This window comes from Aphelocoma coerulescens, chromosome 12 (genome assembly GCF_041296385.1).
Source record: "Aphelocoma coerulescens isolate FSJ_1873_10779 chromosome 12, UR_Acoe_1.0, whole genome shotgun sequence".
Classification (NCBI taxonomy): domain Eukaryota; kingdom Metazoa; phylum Chordata; class Aves; order Passeriformes; family Corvidae; genus Aphelocoma; species Aphelocoma coerulescens.
In genome coordinates this window covers 2,334,225-2,361,606 of record NC_091026.1, presented here as the reverse complement: position 1 = coordinate 2,361,606, position 27,382 = coordinate 2,334,225, and the positions used below count along the sequence as shown (strand labels likewise).

Here is a 27,382-nt window from a genome sequence, read left to right as displayed (position 1 = left end):
TCCATCTCTGGTGAGCTGTGTACCATCTCAAGGTTGTGCTTATTCTCTGAACACAAATGTGTACATGTGGAACACGAGTTTTTAAGTTTAACCCACCCTTCGCAGCCTGGCAGTTTCGCTCTGCTCCCACTGCAGTCACCCTTCTCACATCACTCTTACCTACTGAAAGGCAGTAACTGACTGGTTTTTATACCCCACTTTCTCCTTGGGTTTTCCACGTACTGAACAAATATGGAACCCTCGGAGCTCTGTCAGCCTCAGAAGTGTTGGTAAACTGTGCTGGAGCTTCTCTCCAATCAGACCAACACAGGAGACAACCATCACACTACTGGATACTTCAACACCGTTTCTGTTGAGCTAATTTAGGCTTTGTTTTATACTTCCAGACAGGCCAACCAGCTCAGCTTAAAGCCTGCTCGATTTAGGTTTCCTTTGCTTGCTGGAAGACTGAATTTGTGTCAGGAATGTCTGTGCAGTGAAGACAATCCCAAAGAAACCAATTAGCCACAGCAGCCTGCGCAGCAGCTGGCTTGGGACTCAGCATCAGGAGCGATATCTGAGCACTGCCAGAGGTTATCAAACACCCAAAAGTTTGCAAAGTCTCACAGAAAAAAAAAAAAGTACTATAAAAAAGGGATCCAACTGGGTTTGCTGTGTTGCATAACAGAGGTTCAGAATAAATCCTGCACCTTTGGATGCCAGCAGCAGAATTGAGCAATGTTGTTTGTGATAAGCTCAGCACAGCAGTGATTGCAGACAAACAGGTCCAAGTGCAGGGTGTCAGCAGATGGCAGAGAGGCCTCCCAACTCCAATCAGCACACACAAATCCTGACAGAAACAGCAAGTTCTTGTCTCCTCACGCTTACATGTCTCCTCTAATAGTCCAGTTACAAAGCTTACTCTTGGTCTGATCTGACTGAAGTGCAGTCAGCCCTCTGAAGATTGGAATCAATGAAAATGCCTGTATAATGATACAGTGTGTGTTAATCACATCATCAACTCACTGAGCTGATGCTGCTGTGTCATGATAAGGGTCTGGTTTCACAAAGTTGGTTTCCTGTATTGTTTTCCAAGTAAAATTGATAATACACAGCCTAAAACTGGGAACAAACTGGGGGGGGATGTATTGATGACGCCAAGATTTGTCCTGCTGTTATTTCATCCCTCATATTATTACTTTATCCCTGCCATTGCACCAGCACAAGCTGTTGTCACTGATTTAAATCACAACAGATTCAGCACCTGCTTCTCAGTACAGTGACAAACGCAAACCCCACAGTCTGAAAAAACAGTGATGGGCTAAAATATGATTGTAGCAGACTTTAAGGAATAATGCTGCAGCTCTTAAAGGATCTTTTAAGTTGTCAGTTCTTTTCTCCTCACCTCCAGCTTAATTCCCTGTAGAATTCCCTATGCTGTTCCAGTTTCCTTCTCATACTTTTGCTTCAGAAGAACCTGGATATTGAACCTTTTAAAACACATATCTAAACTCATAGCAATTATGAGCTAAAACAACAACTCACTCCATGGCAAAGAAATTGTACTAAGAATGTTCTAACACAGGACAGCCTTGTCCTTCTTTCACCCCCATTTTCACCATTTCTCACCTCTTCTTTCACTCACTGTTAGAGTTTTCCACCTTTGGAAGAGCAGCTATCAAATTGCAGAGGTACATTTCAGTTAAAGCTGATGACACTATTTCAACAAAATGCAAAAGAAACTCTAATTTAAAAAACAACAACAACTGTTGCTTAAAAGCATTAAATATTTTAAATGTTTCATTACATTAATAACAATTAATTTCTGTGCAATCAAAATAATCTCAGTTACTTCACAAACGACATTGCGTGGATTTCCTTACAGCCATACAAAATCAAGGACACCCATTCACATGGAACATTTAATTAAACAGCTGGCCCATGGAATTTAATCCCAGCAATAAGTTGCACACTCATTTGCAGCCTCCAATCTATTACCCACACACCTCTGCCTCCATAATGGCAGGTAGAAAGAAAATTAAAAATAAGACCTCAGAGAATGCAGAAAGTAAATTGAAAGAGACCTTAAAAAAAAAAAAAAATCTTCATTTACAGCTTCTATTTCTTAAAGAAAACACCAGTTATTCTACAGCTACCAGAGAAATTACTTATCTTTTCTATGTTTTAACAATCAAAGGTCACAAGGTAGCATCATTTGCATCAATATTTTCCTCTTACTTCAATGAACATGCAATTTCAGCCAATTAAAAAGGAAAATTATGACCCCTTTCCAACTTAATGAGGAGCAGGAATCCAAAGAGGAAAGGGAAACAAGGAGTTTGTAAAAGTATATTTGGAATCTGTCATGTCAGAATGAAAAAACTTTGTCCCAGCCAAAACCAGGACATAATCCAATCTGAGAAATAAATAAAAGGTCTTCCACAAAACTCTTCTTTGGTACTTTACAGACGTTAATTGAAATTACTGCAGTGCTACCAGAACCTGCTGTTATCAATAACTGCAGTTGAGAGGGACACGGGTTGGAACAGATCAACAAGGGAACAGCCTCCAGCAGTGGTAAAAATCTACATTTTCCTACTGTCAGCCTTCCTCCCGTTACTAATTAATATTTGAGTGTGACTGAGAGCAGAAAGTGGCATTAATGGGATTGCATTAAGGTCAGTGGAACAGCTCCTAATGCCACTGTGTCTGATTTCTGAGGAGCAAAAAGAAAAATAAATTTAGGATAGAGCTGCCAGGTTATCAAAAGGTCAGACAGACATAGGCATGCAAATCTGAACAGAGAACCATAAAAAAGAGTCTAGGCAGGGACATCTAGACTGGGAACACAGCAGAGTACAGGCAGAGAATAATATCCAAGTTTTTATTACAACATGACACCACAGGTTTGCCAGTTCCCCTCTGCTCTACCTATAGGTATGGATAAATTTAATCTTGAATTCTTGCAAAAACAGAGCCCTTAGAACCCCAGTGATTGTGTCTCTGGCCATTCAGAACCCCACCACATCCTAATTGCTCCCATAATCTCTGTTCTGACATGGCACTACCCCTTTAAAACATGCCCTGCCAGTTGTTGTGGAAGTGGGTATGGTGAGATCGGGTTGGATAACTCGGGAAGTGAACAAGAAATTCCATTCCTGATGTCAACCCACATTCCAGCTCTGAACTCTGCTGGCACACTCTGGGAAGTGAGGAGCCAGCCTGGACAAAGTTAAAGTGACCTTTAAAGGCACAACATCCGTTGGGAGTCATGAGAAGCTCAGCCCAAGGGATTTGGGGAGCTGAGCCCATGGAGCCACAGGGTGCCCGTGGAGCAGCTCCTGGCAGGAACCCACCGAGGCTCATCAAGAACAGACAGCTCAGAGCTCTCCATTGAGATTAATAACTATTATTTTTAAAAATGCAACAAACAAAAAGCTAAATTTTTCTTAATTTTCCAAATTCCTCTTTCTTTCTGCAGAAGGCAGCAGTGGAAAGCCCATTACTTTCCTTCATATTCAAACATTGACAAATGATATTCTTAATAAGCTGTGCACCTATTTTATTTAACATATGAAAAACTATTGATTGATAATTTTATTAAGGGCTACTATCAATGTTGATGTATTTAAAGCTAAGTAACTACTCAAATACACTTCTAAACTCAGAGTTCATCATTTTGAAATAAAGCAATAGTTTGAGTAGGTATAAATGTAATATAAGATGATATAATTATGTAAGTACCAGCATTCTGCAATAAATATACTCTGAAATAAAAATATTCTGAAATGAAAATATTCTGAAATTCTCCCAAAGACAGATCCTTGCACAGTAAGATCCCAGATTTCAACACTGCTCAACTTGAACATATTGGAATTCCAGAGCACTACTGGAAAACCATTATATTGTCTATTGATGAGGTAAATCTAAGGATAAAAAAAACTGAAAGAGGTCCTTAATAGACCTCATCTTTTGGAGGGGAGTTCAAATGGGAAAGTGGAAGTTTTGCATGTTTTACAATCAAATATTATTCCAGGTCAGGCTAAGCAAGAGGTGCATTAAGACACAGAAACTGGAGAGAGGGAGGGACGGAACCATGGATGAACTGGGCACTCTTCTGTCAGGAGCCAGATCCATCCAGCTCCAAAGAAAGCAAATAAAGGCAGGAGATTTCCAGTAATAAAGTTACAGTTGTAACACACAGATGTTTTCACACAAACCAAACAGACAGCGTGGGCATGACCCAGAAAATAACAGCAGTTGCTGCTCCTGGCACAGCTCCAGCAAACCCAGTGCATGTCCTGAAACTGTTCCCTTTGAAACTGAAAACACACAAAGGGCCGTTTCTGCCCAACTGTTCAGGATTTCTCTGCCTTACAGAGCAATAAACGTGTATCTAAAGCAAATTTGTGCCAGCACTATGAAATTATTATCACCAACAACACTGTTGCAGGGGATGCACAAAAATACTCTTGTGGTGTTTTGGGGCACCTTTCAATGAACGTGTCATTAAGCTTAAAGTCAGAACAGAAAGGGAAAAATAAAATCAGAGGAGAGTAATAAATCACTCTTCACTCTTCAATTTGCTAAACAAGAAGCATTTCTCCTTTTAAGCTTATGGATGACAGACGTTTCTGTGGTGACATTGTTTATAGCTGCCCTGCCGATTTGTAGCCAGAATTCTGCTTTCACAAGTAATTGATTTTTGAGTCAGCAGCAAAAGACAGGGAAAAAAATAAAAGTAATTTTGGTGTTTGCTTCGTGGGGAAAAAATAAGTTCTCTTCAGCCTGAAGCAAAGCACTGCTGTTTTTTTTTTTTTCCTTGTAGAACAACAGGACAAAATGCAGAAGTTAGTAAAGCAGAGTGTTAATTGACTGTATCCTCTTTTTGTTTCACAAGCCATTCCATCGGATCACGCACCTTGGACTGGAAAATCCATGTTCAGATCCCTCCTCCTGCAGGTCAGAATTCGAATGGCATACCAGAAATAAAGTCTGGGTTCCCAGCCAGGGAAAAGAAAATCCCAAACAGATGCTCATTAACTAAGAACTTGCATGTTGCTTTTTACAGCACAACTGTAAAATTCTGTGATCATTTCACTAAAGACTGTGTGACTGAAAAGGGAGTGAAGGTTGCATAGGACCACCTCCATTTTAAGGCAATTTTAACTGCTTCTAAAAGAATTGGGTTTATAATGCTGAGCCTGGTTTAAGGCACGGTGTTAGAGGCAACAAGGAAGTTGCAAAGTGCTCTATTCCAACCCTTCCAGACACTTGATAAAGTGCTGAAATAAGTACCTACAGAAACAAGCACATAAAAAAAAAGTAGAGAAAGTAGTAAATATGCCAAATCCAAAGTGCTGCTGAAATCTCTTAACTCCTTTCCTCTCACCAGTTCTGCCTCGCTGCCTTTTCGTGTGTGGCACTGCCATTTCCAAGAATGTCCTGTGTGCTCTCTGTGCTCTTACAGGACATCCTGGAAAGCACCCTGCATTTTTCTAGTCAGCCTGTAGTACTTCTAATTAGCAAAGAACTCTTTTTTTTTTGCTTTCTAAAACAAAATTAAACACACCAAATCCTATGGACCACGAGAAGAATGGCCAGATTTCCACAACCTAGCATATTCCAGTTGTAAAACCCAGTCCATTTCTGCAGTTTTCATCCCCACCAGAAAACTTCACAGACCGAACCTCATCGGTGAATAATTTCCCTGCATTGTTGGGGAATTCAGGCTGTAAGAAATCCGAGTTCTGGTAAAACAGACAAGCTGAGCACAAATCCCAAGCCCAGCATTAGAGACACGACAATCATTTAGGAGCATGTGCACTGACAAGTTCCATATGGGATGTGCTCTCACCCTTAACAGCGCGGTTTTCAGCCAGCTGTGATTTTCAGAGCCCTGCCTGGTATCTGATGACAAATTCCATCCCAGCGAGAAGATTCCTCCCCCTCCACTTGCCAGACAACATTTAAAGAGAGAATGTTTCAGCAAACACCGTTTACTTGGGGGGGGGGGGGGGGGGGAACACCACCACCAGCCCCCATATTTTATCCCCAACGAGCTGAAAAGGGCTCAGGAAGAAAAGCCACATTGTGTGGCTGCCGCTGCTCAGGAGCTCTGGGCAGGAACATCTGGGATGCTGAAGGATGCTAGGACGTGTTTACAAACTGCAGGCTGCTGAACTTTTGAAAAATTAATTCCAAAGGAACACGCAGGCCCTTTGTTCCTGCAGGAATTTCCAGCCCTCCGCTGGCTCTGCTAATGGGGTTCCCCTGCTACGAAAACACATCGAGGCGCCAGGCTGACAATTGCCCCATTTTCCAGCCTATTTAACAAGTTGAAAACATTCTTTTATTTTCTTGCTACAATAAACTCGGAGAAAAAGAGGGTGAAACTTTCTGGGGGTAAGAATAATTCATTGTTTTTTTAAACCAAAACAAGCCAAGCAAGCAGCTGTCCTACGTAACACTCCTTCCAAGAAAACCCTAAAATTAATGGGATGGCCCTGACACCACTCACAGGAAGCTACTCTGTGAGATACTGAGTAATACAAACAGCTAAAGCTTTTGGAAAGACAAGAAGTGGGATAGCAGGAAGTCAGTCATTCAGATATTTGACTGAAAACCAGATTTACTGATATTTAAAACAGAGACAATATTAGTATTTTCTGTGTGGCTCATCAATTTAAAAGCAGAGCACTCTGCATGTTATTACTCAGAGTTTTATTATTTCAAGCTTTTGGTATTCATACAACATCAGATGAGTCAGGCTGCATCTCAAGGATTGAACCACTTACGTTTTTCCATCACATTATTACTCAGCTGAAACATCACACTTCCATGTTTTTCCCCTTCCATTAAAAAAAAAAAAAAAAAAAAAGGATTATTTATGTCACAAATTCCACTCCAAAACTAACAGGACTCTATCTACCACTGATCAAACATTACTTAAATGACAAACTGATAAATGTACTTTTAACACCTCTCATAGCTGTTAAGGGATTACAAATGTAGATTTTTGCTGACACTGCTCCTCAGAAATTAGAGCTTCTCCTTCAGGAAATTTCCATTTCTCTTTTCCTGGACAGCACAGATAAGCCCTGACCACAAGCACAGTTGCTAAATCATAAAAACTATTCTGTTACTTAATTACACATTAATTTCCACAATTAAAGAATCCAGGGTATCAAAGTGAGTTGCAGAACACCACAGTCTAATCACACCTCTAATTTTTAAGACCAACTTTTTGTGTATATCAAATATCTGCCTCTTCTCTGAACCGACCTGGCAAAAAGACAATCAAATCAATATTTGAATTAGTCATAAAAGAAGAAACAAACATCCATGTGGTGAATCCATTTATATTCACATGAGAAATTATCCTGGAGAACTTCTTATCCTCCTCTCAACCAGACGAGGTTCTGAAGGAGTTGGCAAGCTCTAAATCAAAGCTCGTGCTGGGTTAATTAATAAGAGACACCCAAGAGCTGACAAACCCTGATTAAAAAACCAAGCTCCGAAAGCACTGAAAAACAACACGCATACAAAATACTGTTAAATTTATTTACAAAATGCAAAAGAAAAATCTGAGTTCAAGTGGTTGTGTTGCCCTCAACCAAGGAGGATTGCAGCAAGTATTGTCCCACAAAACAAAAAACTGCATTGCTGGAGGAGTCCTGGAAGTCCCAGGAAGGAAGATTTTTAGTAGAAGCGTCATATACAACCTTTTCATCCTAAGGAAAATTCTTATTTAGGCTGAATTGGGAAAAGCCAAGACGGGGATTTAGTCAGTCTCTGGAATGACTCCCAGGTAAAGGAGCAGAACCCAACACCCTCCAAAGCAAGGAATTTCTTAAGGACACAAACATATTTTAGGTGTCAGAAGAACCCTAAACACGCTCCAGGATGCTCTTCTTAAACCAACTGGATTCCCTTGCACCCCTGAAGCAAAAGCTCCATGAATGAGCAGCAAAACTGAAACCTCTCTGCATTCAGAACACAGCCAAGACCTCTTCCATTTATTTCTTTGTTACAAGATTTGCTGGTTTGGACCTACATGTGCCAATGAAAGTACAAAGGGCCATATGATAACAGTGTGCCCCACTGGAAATTTTTCATTGTTCTGAGTAATGTTTTGCCATAGAGTATTTCTTGTCCTTACACTACAATTCCTCCCAGTTCTACTTGGAATGGGGGGAACTTGTGAGCAGAAAACAAAGAAAGGTTGTGACATGAGACTGCTGTTTCACTTCTGTGCAAAACTGCCTTCCTGGTCCCCATTTTTCTGAAGCAGGTGAATCTCTAGAAAAAGGGAAAACAAACCCCACACAACCAAACCAATGCTGAAAAAACCTCTAAATCCTCCAAAAAACAAACTGCAAATGATCCTTGAGACTTTCTTTGCACCAGCTGCATTCATAGAGCAAATTCCATCCAATTCCTCACTTTCAGTCACCCAAAACACCTTCAGGATCAGTGCTGATGTAACTGTTCCCACAGCAGGATGGAAGCTCTTTAAAGTTCTGCAAACATTGACATTAAAACCTGCCTCAGGCTCACTGCCCATAATTTGCCATAAATTTACACAACAAACAGTAGCAGTGTGGGTGGAAAGTCCTGGTGATGCTGGAAATATTTCATCATTAATATCTTCAACACAAATAACAATACTCAGGTCTAATTCTGCTATAAAAACTGCTTGTTTTTTATTTAAAACAGTAAGCTTAAAGAGTCATCATCTTCCTCAATAGTGCTAAAAAATAATAAATTCTCCTCAACTCAGCCTTGAAGCAGGACCTTTTTTTTTGGGATTAACTATCCAAAACAAATAATCATTGCATATTTATTCATGAGGAGGTAGCAGCCAGCACAAAATTCATGCTCCTAATGAACTCCTGATACCAGAGAAGAACAAGTAAAAACTCATTGGTGGCTCTTGTCTACACGAGGATTTTATTACAAAGTGGATTAGGGCAGGGGATTTTAAAGCACAATAATTCTTCTGTACTAGAAGTATCAACTGTATGGTCTGGCTTAATTATTTGAAGTGGATTAAGCTAAACCACATAAAAGTAACTGTTGCCAAACAATAACACTGTTCACTGGCAAGAAGTGTGGAACAGCAATTCCAGGCTTCCCTGCACGCATGTGACTGATGGCACATGTGCAAGGAGCATGGCTTCATCAAAGATAATTCCTTTTTTTTAATGTAGCTCTGTATCAGTTTTGCAGAACATAATTCAAGGCTCAGCAGGTATGGACTCAGTTCAAGGCATTAAAACACAAAGCTGTTACCCAGGACTTGGTGGTGCCATTTATGAGCTGTCTCCAAACCTTGCATTTCCTTAAGGAAGTGTACTTTCTCCTGCTTGCCCACAGCAGACTTCACTAAATTTCCCTGAGGGAGTGAGAAAAGACATGGTTTGTCTCACTCTTTCCCATATTTTTAAACTGGGTTTACATATTGGAGCTCAAAATCCATGCAGTGCTCACCACACAATCTGCAAGCACAAGTCCTGCTTAGTATTTTTCTTCCCTGTTTCCTCAATAGCAAGATTATGCTATTTAAAACTCTGCTTATAACTGCAAGACCAGTTCCCAAACCCCTTATATGAGATAAATACAAAATGCTAATCCTCCTTACTGCTTGAATACTTGCTTAAGCCCTACCAGCTTATCCTGTGCTCCTCTAAAAGCATCCAAATTGAACCCTGAGCAGATGAGAAATCAGAACAACCCCAGCAAGAACAGTGCAGGGAAAGAAGAGGGACAGAGGAGTAACGAGTGTCAAGCATCTCAACGGAAACTACAAAAATCAAGTTTACAATACCCCAAATTCTATAAGGTTTAAGGCATGATAACAATGAAAAACCAGCACAGATGCACATCACAGAGATGGTTGCTTCTTCTAAATCCCATTCCTGAAGCCCTGGAAAGATCCCAGCAAAACCTTACAGGTGCCACTTAGAGATGAAATAGTTGCACATTACCTATAGCTCCTCATCAGGATAAACAGACTTTTTATGGCCTTTCCTCCACTATTGACAAGTCAGAAAGGAGTGACAAGCCTTTAAATGTCTGGCTAATAATGACATCACTGCCTGTCTCCCTTCGTTCAGCCTTCTCTTCATTTTTTATTACAGACCCTCTGTACCATAAACCTCAGTAACTGCCTACATCTCTGTGGTAAGAGTTAAAATCCAAAACTGCAGTAGCCATTTCTGCTCCATAATTAATCTTTCCCCTGACACAGCAGTTAAACAAATGTGGTTCATAAATTTGCATTGCTAACAAGTGCAGGATGATTTAAACTGGGAGCTGTTGAAACCCAGTCCATAATTCCTAAACCAGAGAGGAGACAAAGCAGCACCCAGGGTTAACTTATCACCAACCAAGGAACATCCTGCCCAGTATGGAAACTGGGGGAATCAACTGGGGGCCACCCATCAGTGCTGGCCATCAGTCAGTGGATCTGTCTTGGGTTTTATTCCTCTTTCTCTTTTCATTATAATATTTTATTTCAATAATTATATTGTTCCTATCTCAACCCACAGGTTTTACCCTTTTTTCTGATTCTTCTCCCCACCCCAGCAGTGCTGGGGACATGTAAGGGAGCAGCTGTGGTTGCTGGCTGAGGTTAAGCTCATTTCTTTAAGTACTGCTAAGTTGAAAAGCACTTGTTTGAAACAGTTCAAAATCTGTACATACCCCAAGACAGTCCAGTATTACTTGGCCCTGCAGTGAGTGCCCAAGGAGATAAGAGGATCCTTCACATTTCAAAGCATTAAATTCATGAACACTGGCAATATTCCTGCACTCCTGGTCATAGCTGGACTATTGGAAACTCTGCAGAATTCTGTTTTAGACAAAGCGAGTGGGGATACAGAAATGCAGAAAGCACCACTGCTAGAACCTCGCTGAAAGCTCAAGCCTAACTGCTAAATTCAAGATCAAAACTAACTTCCAAACTAACTTCTTTTTACCCAGAATGAGGTCCTAAAGCTGACACAGAAAGGCACAAGCTCAGGGACTGCTCTGCTCATTTCTTTCTCTCAGCAGCTCCTCACGCTGCAGCACTTTGGGGTGTGATACAGCAGCAGGGCAAGCTGGAGACAGCACAAGTTAGAAGCTGCAGAGTGGCATAAATCTAATTAAGTCTAAGTGGTAGGACTAAAGGAATGTAAATTAGAACCAGATACACATCAGCTCCCTCACATGCAAGTGGCACTGAATCAGACTTCCTCTGGATTCTCTAAATCCAGCCCAACATTCCTACCCTGTGCAGCTCAGAATCAAACTACAGTCTTAGGCAATAGTTAACCAAAAAGAATGCATTTAAGCTCAAGAAAATTGAGAATACATATTCAAAATATACTTTTTAAAATGTAGCCAAAAGAAATCCCCCCCCAGGCCAAAACCATGATTGAAATTATTTCTTCAAGGAGCTCCATTTCTGTTCATTTCACCAGTAATAGTCAATAACTGGGGCAAATCAACCAGATCATCCCTCTGTAGTGGCACCACTGAAAACTTGGTACTTATCCAGTAGCAGAGTGAACATGCAAGAACAGCAAAACCAATGTTCATTACAAAGCAGATTTACAGCAGTAAACCAATTATTTTATTCAACATTCAAGGCAAACAGTTTTCAAAAACATCTACGGAACAAAGACCAAAAAAAGAAAAGCTGCATTCATCTTAAAAGGTGATTTTATGCTCAGAAGCTACTCACAAAAGCAGCTTGAAATCCAAAATAGAATTTTTCAAGTCAGCACCTCCTGAGGTTGATACCCAAAGTGCACACACTGCTCAGAAAGCACCAAGGACACTCACTAGTGAGCATGCAGGTGACAATCTGATCTGTGAGGTGGCACTGAAGCATGGCAGAATTGAAAATATTGTTCTAACATTAGTTACCCCACCTGAAACTCTTACCCTGAATGGTAAAAGCAAAAATATTACCCCAAAAATGGGCAACGTGAGCCTCTGACTGTGTTCCAGTCCTGTGACTCCCTTTTGCTGAAGTGAAAGGCAAATGAAGAGCTCCTCACTAATGACAACAGTCACTCCAAGAGTAATCAAGTGAAATCTTTGCAACCCACTGGTGCCCACCCAGCTGTGTGCTCTTAAATGAGAACAGGTCTAACCAAAATTATCAGAGTCTGAGTTCCCAAACTGGCCTTAGTTTGGCAGCAGCTCCATCACAACTTTTTGTCTGCTAGCAATGCAGATGCAACTGGGAAAAGAGAGGAACCTTTTTCATGAATTTATTTTAGAGTAACAGCAGGGATTCTCTGCTGCCCACTGACCAATTTAAACACAAGGTGTTGGGTTTGCACCAGGGAGGACAACCTCTGAAGGGTTTTCTTCACCTCTACATGACCCTGGAGACAGTTTTCTACACATCTTGGGCTCAGTAAAATTCCAAGCTGGATCGAGCCAGCCTCTAGGCTGATCCACAGTGCAAACATAAAGCAGCTGGATCCAACAAGGCAGGGAACTTACGTTTCTCATCATCAGCATGTACCAGAGATGCTGCTCTCGACAAAACATCCAAGGGAGTCTCCATTCTTCTCTGGACCCTGCAAAATTCAGAACCAAGGTTTCAGAGAGTAAACTTAAGGCAACGCTCTGGGTGCTGTGCCAGCTGTTGAGAGCACTCCACAACAGGTTTACAGAAGGAAGCAGTGATGCACAACAGGAGCACGGCAGCAAAAGGAATCAAAACCCCAAGTTTCTGCTGCTCTTTTCATGCTATACCAACACAGGACTCACTAGAAGTGTCATTGCTGAAAACACTGGGATTGGCTTTGCCACCAGCTACTCACCCAAACAAAGCAGAACACCAAACCCCTAGTGCTGGAGCTGTTGGACTGCTCACACACGCTCCAACAGGGTTGTTACCACCTGCTGGAAGTGGGTTTGCCTCCCACCCCAATAAACAGCTACTGGAGACAATACCCAAAGGTGCAGGGACAGCTGGTCTGGATTGCTACAAGGGCATGGATTGCTTTAGATCCTCAGGATTCCATACACTTCCCCTCCATACTCTCTCCTATGCCCAACACAGGATCATCCAAATTTTATAAATTTATTAAGATTTTTTTTTCCCCCACTAATAAACACATAGTTGAACTCTGGGTATGTGTACGTACAACCACACACAGAACTGTATTTTTTTCAATCATAATCACACCTCAGTAGCTGTTTGTTCCCTGGGTTTTGCCCCTTACAACACACAATTCCCATCCATGAAGAATTAACCCCACCACATTAAAAATGCCTATTCCAGCACTACACCAAGCAGCAGACTGCCATAACACCAATGATTGCATTGCAGCTCCTCAAAGTTTCACATGAACGGCTTCAAGACTTAAATAAAAAGTCCCAATATGAAGTTCCAAAAATATGAAAGGGAAAGGAAGGAAGAGAATAACACGTTGTCAAGATGTTTTTGTTGTAAGGCAAACAACTTATATGTTTTTCCAAATAAAAAGGCAACAGCACAGGCAGAACTGTTAAGAAAAAAAAATGGAGAAAGAAGAAAAAACCCAGAACAACTAATGGTTTTGTTGAGGTTTTTCCACAAAAAACTTCACAAAAACTTCTCCCATAAGAACTGTTTACTGTAACTTACTTTACAGTATGATCTTAAAAAAAAAAAGGTAGTGGCAGCTCCAGAAATCTCAAACACATGTCCTGCATGTACATTGACTTAACAACAAGCACATGTTTGGGAAGCAATTTCCTTGCCTTTGCACTAAAACAATAAACCTCACTATCCTCACTCCCTAAATAAGTCAAAGTCTTTCAACTAATCAAAGACTTTAAAGCCTAAGAGAAAGGATTTTAAAGCATTTGTAAGTTGAAACAATGTATTTTTAAGCTTAAAGCATGTATTTTTCAGTTTAAATAATGAAATCCAGTAAGATTTCCATAGAGATGTGAAAGAAGAGACAAACTTGAAATAACCAAGTGTGTTAAGGATTAAAACATGCTTCTCCCTCCCTGCCAGAATCAGCTTTTGCTCAGGAAGAATATTTTAAATAAACTCAAAGTCAATTAACTCATTTAAAGACAGTACCTGTGAGCAAGAGGGTTTAAAAACAAGATTTTACCTTATTTTACTAAGTTTGTTTTCATTATTTATTCCTTTCACACCTGGCCACATTCTCCTCCAAAGCAAAGCAAAGACTGGGAAGAGGGTGTTCCCTGAAAAGCCTTCAGCACCATCCCACTTGGGTCCCTCAGCCCTTGATGCTTTATTTCTTTCATATTTTTGTTTTCTTGGAGTTTAAAAGAGCAGGCTGTCCATTAGTGACCCTGTCACACAAATTCCTCTAACAGCGTGAAAATTCAGTTGGGAAATGATTCAGGTTTGTCTGACCAGGGGATGCAGCTACACCAGACTGAGGTAACTCAGGATTCAGTGCTAGCTTTGTCCTACGCTTCAAAGACAGTAATACAAATATTTTTGGTCAACTCTTCAGGAAAAAGACCAGCTCTTGCTAAAGAACAATGTAAAGGACAGTAAAATGTCTCATTAAAAACAAATTGCCCTTTTTCCTTCAGCTTTCCAGTAATTTTCAAATAATGGGAGCAGCAGATGCCCAATCCCTTTCCAGAGCGTGCTCCCAGTAAGAGAATTAACTGGTGACAGAAAGCCACACTGGGAGAGGGAAACAGGAACCAAGTCTTAAATCTGCTCAGGAAATTAGACACTTTAAAAACAACTCGACTAAAAGTGGCCTCAATAGAGTTCTGCACTTTTGTGTATCATTAAAGTTCAGATCATGAGAGAGCTGCTGAGGGGCTCCCCTGAGATCGAGGCCTTGTGAAGGATGCTGTGTTCATTCAAAAACTGCAAATCCCAGGGTGCAATACCAGATATTCTGTGACTTTTAAAACAGATTTTTAAAAATTACCTGCAAGGAGCTGTACACTGCCAGATTATTTTTCAAATAATGTTAAATATCCCTTTATTTTTCAAATAGTGTTAACTATCCCTTTATCTCTAAATTAGACTAACAAGTTGGTACTTACGGTTGAGGAAAGAAATTAAGGTTGCCCAGGAGAGTGAGAGAAGAGGGATCCTCTCTTAGCTCCAAGTTTAAAGCCCTAATTTGATCAGGGCAAGGTCAGCAAGTGCTGCAGCTGGGCCAGGGCTGCCTTGAGAAAGCAGCCCAGCCATCCTGGGGGAGTCACGTTTCAGAAAGGAAAGACCAGTGCACTTCCCAGGGTTCCAAGAAATAAACAACAACAAAATTTAAAAAAAAAATGTAAAAACCAAACGAACAAAAAAAGAAAACCACACACAAAAAAAAAAAAAGCAACAGTTAAAAAGGAGACTCCTGACCAAATCCTGCTGTTTCTCAGTGTGACAAAAAACCTGTGTATGCAGCAGAATCCAACCTTGAATTTTTGTAGGTGTCCCCCACCAAAACCCAACTCTGTGCATGCACTCGGTAAGGGAAAGCAAGCGAGGAGTGAAACACAAGATACAACTGGACTTTCCCTGGCTGATTTAACCACCATGGAAACAGTTTCCCCAGTGTATCTCACTGGTTACAAAGTCTGAACTGTTAGACTCGAGGAGAAGCGAGCCAAAAGGACTTTTACAAGCATTCAGGATATTTTCATCTACTGTCATTTCAAATATTAGTTTAATATCTCAGTCAGTGCTCTTATTTATCAGTTACTGCTCCCACTCAACACTGCCCTGTTCTGGCCTCTCACCTACACAGCAGCAAAGAAACACTCTGGAAAACAGCAAAGACATGAAATGTGAACTCAGAGATGTCTAAAAACTCATCTAAACACCTGCATTTTTTATGCAGCACTTGGAGCCCACAATGCCCCATCACTGAAATGAAACAGCACATTATTTTCCCTCTCCTTTTCACATTTTTGCAGGTTCCAGAAACACAGTACTCTCAGCTTTGCAAATGCCTGCTAATGTGCTGTTTTGGGTTTTTTTTGAAGGCTATAGAGAAGTGAAAGCTTTAGAAAATGAACAGTTAAGGGATTTATACATCACCTCCCAAGCACCAGGAAGAGCATGCAGGGAAAAACCCTGAGGTTGCTTGTTTGGAATTCAGTCAACAGGCAGCAGAGCAAGCAGCAGCACTCACTCAGCCTGAACAGAGAGACAATTATTGAATCCCTCCAGAGTTAATATTCACAGTGGGGGATGTCAGGAGAGACGGGAGATAAAGAGAAGAGCTTTACATTTGATTTTAAAATAGGGGGAATAGCAAAGGGAGAGAAAGGAAAGAGAAACAAAGATGATGTTTGGGATGTGATCTCATTATGGAGTTAGCATGGATTTGGCCTAGCACAGACCTCAGCTCAAGTCAGATGCCAAAAACAAGGGCAAAATTGGGTGGTGAGAACAAGAGACATGAGTGCAGGCAAGACAGAAAGAGAAGAATTTTGATACAGTTTGGATATGAAATGCCAAAGGGAAGTCTCAGCCAGGACAATGCCTGGATTTCAGGAACAGCAGCACAGCCTCTGCAAACACCTGAGGAACACCAGAAACAGCTGCTCAAACCTGCTGAGACACACATCTACACCTGCCAGGGGAGAAAGGCTGAACCTTCCCATGATGGACAGAAAAGCCTGGTACTTGAATTCCCATCTGGAGAAATTACACAGATAAGGTTGGAGGGAGAAGAGAAGGATTAACAAACAAAGCCCATTAGAACAATGAAAAAGTGATTCAAGAATGGGAAGGCACTCGAGAAACCATCAAGATTGAAGTGTAGATAAGCACAAGTACAGGGAAAACAAGATTAATTGAAAAGCAGGGTCAAATAGGTCAAGAGCAGCTCCCACCTGGGGAGATACAGGCACAGAACTGCCCAAATTCATCCCCAGAAGTACCTAGAAAGAGACAAACTCTGCTGATTTCAATGGAAGAAAGCGAAACTGAAGAGGAAATCCAGATACAACTGACCAGCACAATCAGTCCACACAAGGAAGGGAGATAAAGCAGAAGTTTGATGAAAAATAGATAAATATCATTTATTTTTTTATGACAGAAGAGAGCAAAGCATATTTGCCCCATGAATGAGAATAATGCTAAGCATGTTGTAATCAATATCTTTTTCAAAGAGTTACCAAACATTTAAATTTCTTCAGCTATGCTTAGACCAGGGCTTCTACTTGTGGATGGAAAAATGCTGTGTTGAGATACCCATGTAAAATGTTAAAAAGTGGAAGAGCTCTCTTTAGGTCATGATTACCAAGTAGCATTGATCATCCCTACATTTACAACTCACAGTCTTGAGTGTAAGTTCAGGCTATTTGGTTAAATATCCCTTTTTTCTTTTTCTTTTTTTTTTTTTTTTTTTAAGTATTTATTCACTACTTTGGGGGTTTTTAAAACCATGCTTGTTATGCATGTGGAAAATGTGTTTGAACAGGCAAACCTTCAAACAGAAACAACGATTTAACTCATCACACAGAAAATTATAAGCTTAAAGCAGAGCTTTGGTATTTTTCCTTGTGCTTTTTGTTGTCTTGTTGCATAAATCCCCCTTAACAAGGCAACATTTTAAGAAGAAAGCTATTAGTAATGCTATTTGAACTGAAAGCTAACAAAGCTGAGAAACTTAAGGTGGGAAAGTCCAAGGTGACCTTGTCTTGTACCTACAAGATCACCCAGAGCATCCTAAATGTTACACAATCTGCTGCAAACACATTATGAAACGTTTAACCACAGTAAAGAGAACTGAACCAAAGCTCCCTTTTCCAGCAGAAAACTTTCAGGTGTCTCTGGAAACAAACCAGTTCACCACTGCAGTGTGGAGATGCTGAGGTTAGCAAAGCTACTCATATGTAAATAAGAAACTGATGGTTTATGATGTGAATGCTCTTAATTAACCTGCCCCAAAGGTCTGTACAAATGTTTTCTATCCTATTTTAGCTACCGGCCTTATTCTGTACCAGACTGTCGGATCTGCCCCTCTCAGCAGCGCTCCTGGGTGCTCACCACTTCAGCTCTGGCCCAGTTACTGCTCTAGGTGGGTGTAAAAGCTGACCCCCATCCCACAGAGAGGTTGCTGTGCAGAGAAGGAACAGCATCCTGCACCAAAACATCCCATCCCTGCTCCCTACAGCGTCCATCCCCCACAGGGGATGCTGGGGGATTCAGCAGCAACTCTTCCAGCCCAGGCATTTAAATAAGAAAATGCAAACGTGCAACAGGCAGGATCAAATTCTACCAAGAGTCTAACGGGTCAGATCCATTTCTTGTGAATCAAAGTAGTTCTTGCAACTGATCCCAAAAAGCCTCATAGCCTGATCCCAAATATCACGATTGTAACTGTGTATCGATGAGAAGAGGTGTAGAGAATTTAAGCTAAACATTCCACATTAGAAATCTCCTCACAAGTTCACAGAGAGGAGAATACAAATAAAGGTCTTAAAGCCTGGAGAAGAGTCTTAAAAAAGTTTATTATTGAGGCAGGGGAGGGATGTTGCTGCCCAATTTTATAGAGTTTTGGATCCAAGGGTTCTCAGTATCACTGCCTGCAAAGAGCTTCACTCAGGTTTCCCAACTTGCAGCTTGTTTCTCTGTGAGGAATGCTCTTTAAACAGTTCTCTGTTCTAAAGTCAGAGAAAATCTAATCAAAGATATTACCCTGCAGGAGAAATCCTGGAACTCTTGATCAATCAAGTCGTCTTTGGTTTAATTTTAAAAATGACCATTACTTCTTGTTCCTGATAATCCTGAAGCACCAACACAGCAGAAGGGAAGAGAGCTGGCTTTATGGATTCTCGAACGCCAGTGGAAACGGGCGTTAAATTCCCATTCATCCACTCTCAGAAAAGGGTGCAGTGGTATCAGCGCGGACGGCTTAACCCAGGGAATTAATGACTGCTGATCACATCTGGGGAACACACAGCGAGCCCGACCCCGCACTGCTAAAGGCTAAATTAAAAACCTCTGCCGATGTAATATAGAGGATGCAGCGCCAAAAGCCTTCACAGCGCCCTTGGGACGCGTTCTAGAAGGTTTCACCTCTGCTACCGAGACGGCGCCGGGGATTTTCCCTGCCGGAAGAACGCGCTCGGCGGGAGCCCAGCTGCGCGCTGCGGACGGCGGGAGCGTCCCGCTGCTGGGGATACCCCGGCACAGGCGCTCCTGCCGGGGCAATTCCTCCGGGTCCCGCTGCCTGTGACCCCGTGGGTCCCTCCCCACCTGGAGCCCGACACCGCCGGGAGAGCTCGGGAGCTCCGCGGCCGCCCCGCGGGGGTTCCCCGGCCGCCGCCCGGCCCGGCGCGGCTCCCGCGGGGAAAGCCCCGCGGCGCGGAGAGGACGGCCCGGGGCAGCCCCGTCCCAGCCCCGTCCCGGCCCCGTCCCGCCCGCCAGCGCCGCTCCCTCCGCCCCCGCGGCCACCTGTGCGCGCTGTCCCCGCGCGGCCGCTCCCCGCGCACTCACCGCGCTCCGGGCGGGCGGCGGGGCCGGGCGCTGGCGGCAGCGCGGCCGCGGCGCCCCGCGGGCCGGGCCGGGCCGGGCCGGGCGGAGCGGAGGCGGCGGTGTGGGCCCGGCGGCGGCGCGGAGCAGGCGCGGCTCGCCCGGCCCCGCTGGCCCCGCTGGCTGCGCGGGCCCGCCGAGGAATCCCAGGAATGATGGAATTCGGCTGCGAGCAGGTGGGGAGCGCCGCCCGCCCCCATTGGCCCCGCGCGCCGTGACGTCACCCCAATTAGGGTAATGAGGCGCTGACGTCACATCCTCGCAGGTAGGGAGAGCGCGGGCCCGGCCCCGCCCCCGAGGAGGGGCTGGAGGGAGCCGGGGGAGGAGGGGCGCGGGTTCGAGCCCCGGGAGGGCCGGGAACGACACGGAGGGGACAGGAGAGCGCGGGCGAGGACAACGCTGCTTGTCTCCCACCCTGCTCTAACCCTAAACCTTCTCCTCCCCCCGCAGGAAAAACTACAGGCAAACAACACGAACTAAACTACACCTACAGGAAAACAGCAACAAAAAAGTCTCTCTCAAGAGGAAAGCACTTTTTAAGAGCAGAAATGCGCGTTTCGAATTAAAGCGCACTGCCACAGCATCTGACAAAGCGGCTCGGCAGCCGCAGCCGCACTGAAACACGCACGAGTGACGAGGAGCGAGTGTTTCAGAGCCTGATGGAACTGGCTCGGCTCGGCTGGAGGATGGGGGTCACATCCACGCACCCCGCACGATTTGACGGTAATTGGTGTGAGCAGATCCGGCACTTTGTTTCCTGTTTACTGCTCGCACTGCAGCGGGGTTTTACAGAATCCCTGCTCCCGATATGACTCACTCGGCCATGGCAGGAGCTGCCAGCAGCCAGGCGTGTGTGAGAGCAAAGCTGAGCCCTCGCCATGGCCAGCGAACTGCTCCCCTCCCCTTCGTCTGCGGGGCAGGCGCTCCTCGGCACCGCTGCACAAAATCGGAGCGTCCGAGCGATCCCGTCCCCGCACACCGCGCTGCTGGCAGAGCATCGCACCTCTTCTCACCATCCCGGCCCTCTGAGCACCGGCACAGCCCCGGGCATTCCCATGGCAGCGCTCATTCCCAGTGGGCCAGTTCCAAGATTCCGGCAATTTAGGAGCCAGTCTGGCTGAAGCACTCTGCCTGTTTTCAGCAATGTTCTCAAATCAAGCTGTCGGGCAGCTTGTGCATCGGGAAGAGCCGCTTCCCAGAAGCCAAGCCAAGGTTTCTCCAAGGCATTCTGAAGAACCTGGGAATGCTGTTCCCAGCAATAGGCTTGCAGAAATTAATTCCAGAGCAGGAGAGGATATGGGAAAGTGCTGCACTGACTTTCTGGTGTCCACACTGAACATCAGTCGTCACCAAACAGGTCCTAGAGTGCTGCATTTTATCCTCACAAGGATCTGAGGTTGCCTCAGGCGGCTCTTGGAGTGCATTGCAAAGGGAAAGACAGAGAACAAATCAACCGGAGCCCCACCAAGAGCCTTAGGGTTGCAGATTTGTGGTGGAACCCAAAAAGAGCACAGGGCAGCAGAAATAGTGAGGGTTTCCATGGAATTCTGCTCGTGGCATTTCTCCTGTCCAGCTCCCTCAGTGTGACAATAAATGCACAAGTACAGAAAAGGCACCACAAATGTCTGTGTTTGCTCAAGGAAAAGAAGCACCAAGGCACAGCAGGGTTTATTTGAGATGCTGAAACTGGGATTTCTGCATGAAATGGTGGAGGGAACACAGCTCCCACACGGAGCCAGAGGTGCAGCCAAAGCAGCAGCCCAGCCAGGCAGTGTGGGAGGTGCAGGGCAGGGAGTGGCCGGGGATGAACCCACACACCCTGCACTTGGATTCCTTGAAAGATCCAGAGCCCATGAAGGCTCTGCGCTGCCCAGTTCCCATTTAAAAGTCCATCAAAATCATGCAAGAATAGCTGACACTGAAGTATTTTCATATCCTTGCAAGGACAGGTCATGAGATCTCCGGGCCACCAAAAGCTAGCCAAAAAGCACATTCCAAACCTAAATTAAACCCAGATTTAGACTCCACACACTCAGTATATCTAATAGGAACACTTCAGTTGATAAAAAAAATGAAATGCATGCAGTGTTGGAACAACCATGAACCTCATTTCATCCATGTGGCAAAACCACCTATGACATCTGTAACAATATAAGGTAATATTTATATATTTTTTAAAAACTGATATTGTATTAATAGACTAGTGGAGATTATTTTCATTACCAGTAAGCAAGAAGAGGAGTTTGATGACCTAATAATTGGGGAAAAAAGTAGTCAAAATAGTAATATAAAACTTGTTTGAGAAAACAAGATACTGGACAAGAAAAATACCATGAAATATGGAAAACAAAACCACAGGCACTGAGAAAAGATTTGAACTAGACATTGGTACATATCACAAGAATTAATTGCTGCAGACTAATTACAAGGGTTTTTAATATGTATCTCTGAGAAAAAAAGTCTGCCACTCCTGTTTATAACTGCTGGAGGGAAGAGGTGGGAAGGGTTTCTTTGTTTAACCAGACAGAGCTCCTGGGATGAGGAGGAGCTTGAGAAAGGAGAGGTCAAAACAGCTTTTGATCCTTTGGAGCTGCTATTACAGCTCCCAGCAGAAGTTTTAGAACAGGATATTTATTAAACATCTAAGGAGCCTGAGGAACATCAGCTGGCTGGGAACTGTGACCCCGTGCATTCCCCTGCAGACAGACTTCCCACTGCAGTGAGGTGTCAACATCTGGAAAAACCAAAAAAATGAAGTGCAAGTTGTCAAACGTTGGAAATCTTGGAAAACAAACCTTAACACAGCATTAGAAAGCCTTGTTGGAGCTGCTGAACTCAACACATGCTGTTCACCGGGCAAATTCACAGATGACGAAAGCAAACCCAGTCTTGGGTGATGAGCTGCATTTTGCTTTGCTCGGGTGTTGAGATTTGTCTTCATTTAGCACAAACTTTCTAACCCAATGGTATCAAAGGCTCTTTGCCCACTCAGATACCAGCAAAAATTTATTCTGCTCAAACCCCAAAACTGACCAAGATAGTTGAGGGTTTGTAGGTGAACTAAGACAAAAGTAGTGCTTCAGCACCCAGGCAAGGCACCCAAGGCATGATGCAAATCCTGGGCCAGACTGCAGCTGCCAATCCTGTTCCAAATGGATGTTAATCACCAAAAATTAAGCCCGTTCTCCACACAGCGTGGCCAGTGCAAGAGAAGGCTTAACCCCTGCATGAGGGAGCGGGGACTGTGGCTGGCCATGGATCTCAGCTGCCTCAGGACAATGTTTTAAGACTTTTTTGGGTTTTTTTTTTCAGTATAGAGGCAGGAAAGGTCCTGAAACCAGAGGGGGGAATCCCATATTCTGGCAAATGCAGTCGCAGTCTGCAGGGAGACCCCATGGCCTAGTCCTACAGACCCTACTCAACCATGGATCCTGTAATTATTACTGAAATGAAGCCTGGCATCTATTCCATGACCAACCCAGAAAATAAAGCATTTCCACTATAATAAGAGTTTCTTACTGCCATCCCATTTTGTTTTTCAAACAGCAACAATACAGATGCTTATTTTCCAGCAGCCAGGAATGCCTGAAGTTCCCTGGAGTCTGCAGAGAAGCCCAGTGTGTACCAAACTCTGCACAAAGATGATGAAATTGGTGCCAAAAGCAAACACCTTTCTCAGAGCTATCACAAACCCCATCATCTGTCACAGGTTGAATAAGGCATGGCAGTGCTTTGCCCCCTCTGTCAGTCCAATGCATGCTTCCATCTATCCACACCTTCTTTAAATAAAACTGCTTAATTTTACACCAAATGCCAGCAGCTTTTAAAATCAATCTCAAAGCATGCTTTATCACACACAGATTACCTGGCCTCAGAAGCAAACATCCCTCCAGCAATGTTAACACTCCTAAACTCTGAATCTAAAACTCTTCCTGGCAAAAATCCACATTCATCTACACTGCAGCTCAAAGCTGCCTTATACAAAAACATGCCCAAAATTTAAAACACATAGGATTTAAATTTTCTTGAAGATAGTTTATTATTTCATTATACCACAATGTGTTAAATTGCAGTAATTCCAGCCAGACAAGTCGATCCAAACTGTAAGTTGATGGAGATGGTTATTTATTACCTGCTTCAAGACAAAGCTTGCCCTCTTCATAATTGTCTGCCTGATCATCCCAAGGAAGATGAAAAGAGACAGTGTAATTTCAGATGCAGCAGGGTCAGAACAGCAGCATAATCTTCGAGCAAACAATGAGATACTTTCAGACTCAAACAGAACCATGAACACCACTAACTCTGCTCTTTCAGAACATTTAACCACAAGAACTTTTTGCTTGCTTTGTTCTAGAAAAGGTTTCACCTCATGGAGGTTCCCATAAGATGAAGACAGACAAGATAGCAGAAAAAAAAATTAAATACAAAAGGAGTGTCAGATTAACAAATTAAAAGCAACCTTTTGCCACAAGCCACTGGTTTTAATTTGTTAAAGTTTTGTTAAACGATGATAAAAAGACCACAAATGGTTCACAGCAAAACTCCAAATGGCAAATTTAGTGTAAAGGAAAGGTCAGTGTAGTCAGTGATCCACAACTGAAGGTAAATATTCAGAGGAACCTCTTTATTACACACATTTTCCTTATGCAGTATACATCCATTCATAGATTTAACTCCCTATTTGATTTGTATCCTCTCTCACACAGGACCAGATGAACTGTAGTCCAGGTGGCATATTAAAATCATGAACAGGTTGCAGCTCAAGATGAGATGCAAAATTATTTTCAGATTTTCCACATTAATTCATGGTAAGTGACATCATTTACATACATTTGCAGGCTGTAAGAAAAGGCTCTTCAGTCAGCAGGTCAGGCTCTGCTCCCAGGGAACAGGGACAGGAGGAGGAGAGGGAACGGCCTCAGGCTGGGCCAGGGGAGGCTCAGGGTGGACAGCAGCAGGAATTTCCCCATGGAAAGGGCGCTCAGGCCTTGGCACAGCTGCCCAGGGAGGTTTGGAGTGCCCATCCCTGGAGGTGTCCAAGGAATTCCTGGAGGTGGCACTCAGAGCTCTGGGCTGGGGACAAGGTGGGGATGGGGCACAGCCTCGACTCGGTGGTCTGGGAGGGCTTTTCCAACCTAAATTATCCTATGATTCTCTAGTACAAATAGCACAGCAACTTTCAATTCTATACTGGAAGAGGAATCCTGCTAAGTCACAGATAAACTGGACAAACAGAGGAGACATTCTTTAAACAACAACAAAATAAAGCAAAATAAACCAGATCTTTACTCTAAAAGCAGCTGTGTGAGTATAACCCTCCAATAGAATCCACTTAAAATGCTGTAAGAATTTCAAGTGCAGGGATGCATTTCATCCTCAGCTGTTTCCTGCAGGGAGCTCACCTTCAAACTGCCAAAGTGCTGCTGACTCAGTCTGCTCCTTGGGAAGGGTCTCATGCAGGGATGCAGGGACAGAGGGAACAGGGGTGTGCAGAATGAGCACAACTTCACCACCTGTGACCCAACACCAGACTCGGGAGGCAACGAGGGGAAAGAAAAAGAGGGGAAAAAAAAAAAAAAAAAGAGAATGTCCAGAATTTCTTGTGCAAATAACTTGGTTTTAAAAAGCTTTGCCCCAGGCTGTAAAGCCAAAGCACTGGGACAGCATCATGAGGCAGACACTGCTCTGTGTCAGCCCACCCCCTCTCCTGCAGCACTTCTTGAAGCATCCCAGGAAGGTACAAACTTCTTGGCTCTCACTCTTGTGCAGGGAGTGAGCCAGACATCTCACCACTGCTGAGAGCAAGACAACTTGAGGGTGGCAATATTAACAGAGAAAACCAAAACCACAACCAAAACAAACAAACAAAAAAACCCACTGAATGCTCCCCTTTCATGCTTCACTATGAATTTTAAAATAGGAGGTTTAGAGAAACTTTGGCAGGAGGCAGATTAAGCAAATAATCACTGTGTGGGAACACAACCTTTCAAATTTACCACGTGCACCATGGAGCTAAATAGGTCCCATGTAGAGAAGTAATACAAATTAATTCAATAATGAGATATTTTACTATTTATTTGGCTTATTTAATTGAGTAGGGGAGGTATCCTAAACATCAGGTTCAAGGCTTTCAAAGGTCTCACAGTACAACAAAGGGAAGCGAAGGAACCAAAACACAGAGTGTTATGATCAGGTTTTGGTTTGTTTTGCTTTTAAAGACAGCTCCTTGTGGCTGCAAATTTCTAAAAATCAAATTTATTCAAATTTAAAACCAGGAAGAACCCTCTATACCCACCACACTCGCACAGATTTTCAGTCAGATCAGAGTGTTGTCTTTGCAGCTGCAAGACCTTCCATTTCTCAGAAAAAAAAGTAAGTGTATAATCATGCAAATTGTCCCCACCACTACTGGAAAGGATTTGGCAGAATGCCGGATTATGAAGGCAAAAATGACATGGAAGTTCTTAAATTAAAGAGATAACTAAAATGTTTGGAGTTTGGATGAATAATTTCAGAATGTACACTCTGAAGCTTCCCGTTCATGTATTAAAACTTAATCCACTTCTAAACATTTCTGATTGAACCAGGCTGAGTAAGAGGTTAAACCACACAGGAGAAAAGCGATTACTGCCTCTCCCTAAGGCAGACATTAAGTCCAGGATCAGTTAGCAACAGTGGTGGAGATTTTTATCTAGAAAAACAGGTAAATAAGGTCACTGCAAAACTTTATGAAACCACAGTACCAAAAGTGACAGAGCAGCTGTTGGCTCAAACAAAAAGCAGAGCAGAAAATAGCTGTGTAGAGGTTATGTCTCTTCTGCTGCAGTAGGCAATACAAAGAAAATTCATTTTCTACACAGACTGTATGGCCAGCAGAGTGACTTTGAAAATGAAGAATACTTTGTCCTCTCTCAACACCTTACCCACAAAAAGCTATCAGACACACACTGACCTGATATTCTGACCTTCAAGGCATATTTCAACTTCAATTCTATTTTTAAAATAATTGCTGGGAAAAGGCATGAGTCACAACACTGCTTGGATCCCCCTGCACTGGACACTCACCAAGGGCTGTGTTTATTCTGAAGTTTCTCAAGTCAGAACAGGCTCTTGCATTACCACCTCAATGTGAAGAACAAGGTCCAGTTCCCTCAGCCACCCAGGAATCCTGGCCTCTACATCCATTCTGACCTTCCCAATTCTGGCACGGATGTGTATTACAAACATCAGGAAGCCCTGGGATACTGCAAAGGATTTCTACCAGAGAGGGACCCCACTTGCTCAGCTGTCTGCTACCCATGGGCACCTTCCTTATGCTCAGGTTGCAGCATTTACTCCAATCTGCTGTCAGTGAAGGTCAACAAAATGCAAAGAGAAACCTGAGGGAAGCACAGGTAAGAAACACAGGCTCTGCACTTAGAGATATAGGTGGAATTTGAAGGGTCCCACAGCCAGGCACCTGGAGAAACTCCCTCCTCCAACACTTGGAAAAAGGGGAAACGTGCAAGCGATGAGGAACACATACACATGCTGATGGAGGTCAGCAGCCTGGGTGGTTCAGCTTTGTGCCCTCCCCAAACCGAGTTTAGGAGCAACCAAATGATTATGTATCCAGTCAAATTTTGATTTCCCCTTCTTCCTGTGTCATCCAGTTCATTCCCTCTGGAGCATGAGGCTGTTACACACCCCACTGGCACTGTGGATGTCAGAGGCAGCGAGGCCCATGCTGCTGACTCACCTACACAAACCCTCAGGAGTTTGATTGGGTCCAGGCTCTTCATTACAAAGAAGCCTTTTAAGACATCAGAAATAAATCATCTGCCTGGTTGCCTTTAATGAAAGCTCTGTTACACAGGAAAAAGGGGGAGGGAGCATGAAACAATATCCATGGTGGAACAGCCAAGCCAGAAAAGAAGGATG

At 43.3% G+C, this 27,382-nt stretch overlaps 1 protein-coding gene across 3 annotated transcripts in view; it reads right to left on the bottom strand.

The window, feature by feature from the left end:
- VGLL4 (vestigial like family member 4) overlaps positions 1-19,482 on the bottom strand; it is a 73,799-nt gene extending 54,317 nt beyond the window's left edge. The window contains exons 1-2 of one of the 3 annotated variants that reach the window (XM_069028435.1): positions 19,427-19,482; positions 12,484-12,560 (exon numbers count right to left, since the gene is read on the bottom strand). In XM_069028435.1, coding sequence (XP_068884536.1) covers positions 12,484-12,547 — 64 coding nt within the window. In that variant the 5' untranslated portion in view covers positions 12,548-12,560; positions 19,427-19,482. Of the gene's footprint in view, positions 1-12,483; positions 12,561-15,021; positions 15,120-18,625; positions 19,101-19,426 lie in introns of those variants that run through there. The other 2 variants (XM_069028437.1, XM_069028436.1) reach the window with 2 other exon arrangements.
- Positions 19,483-27,382: the final 7,900 nt, after the last annotated feature.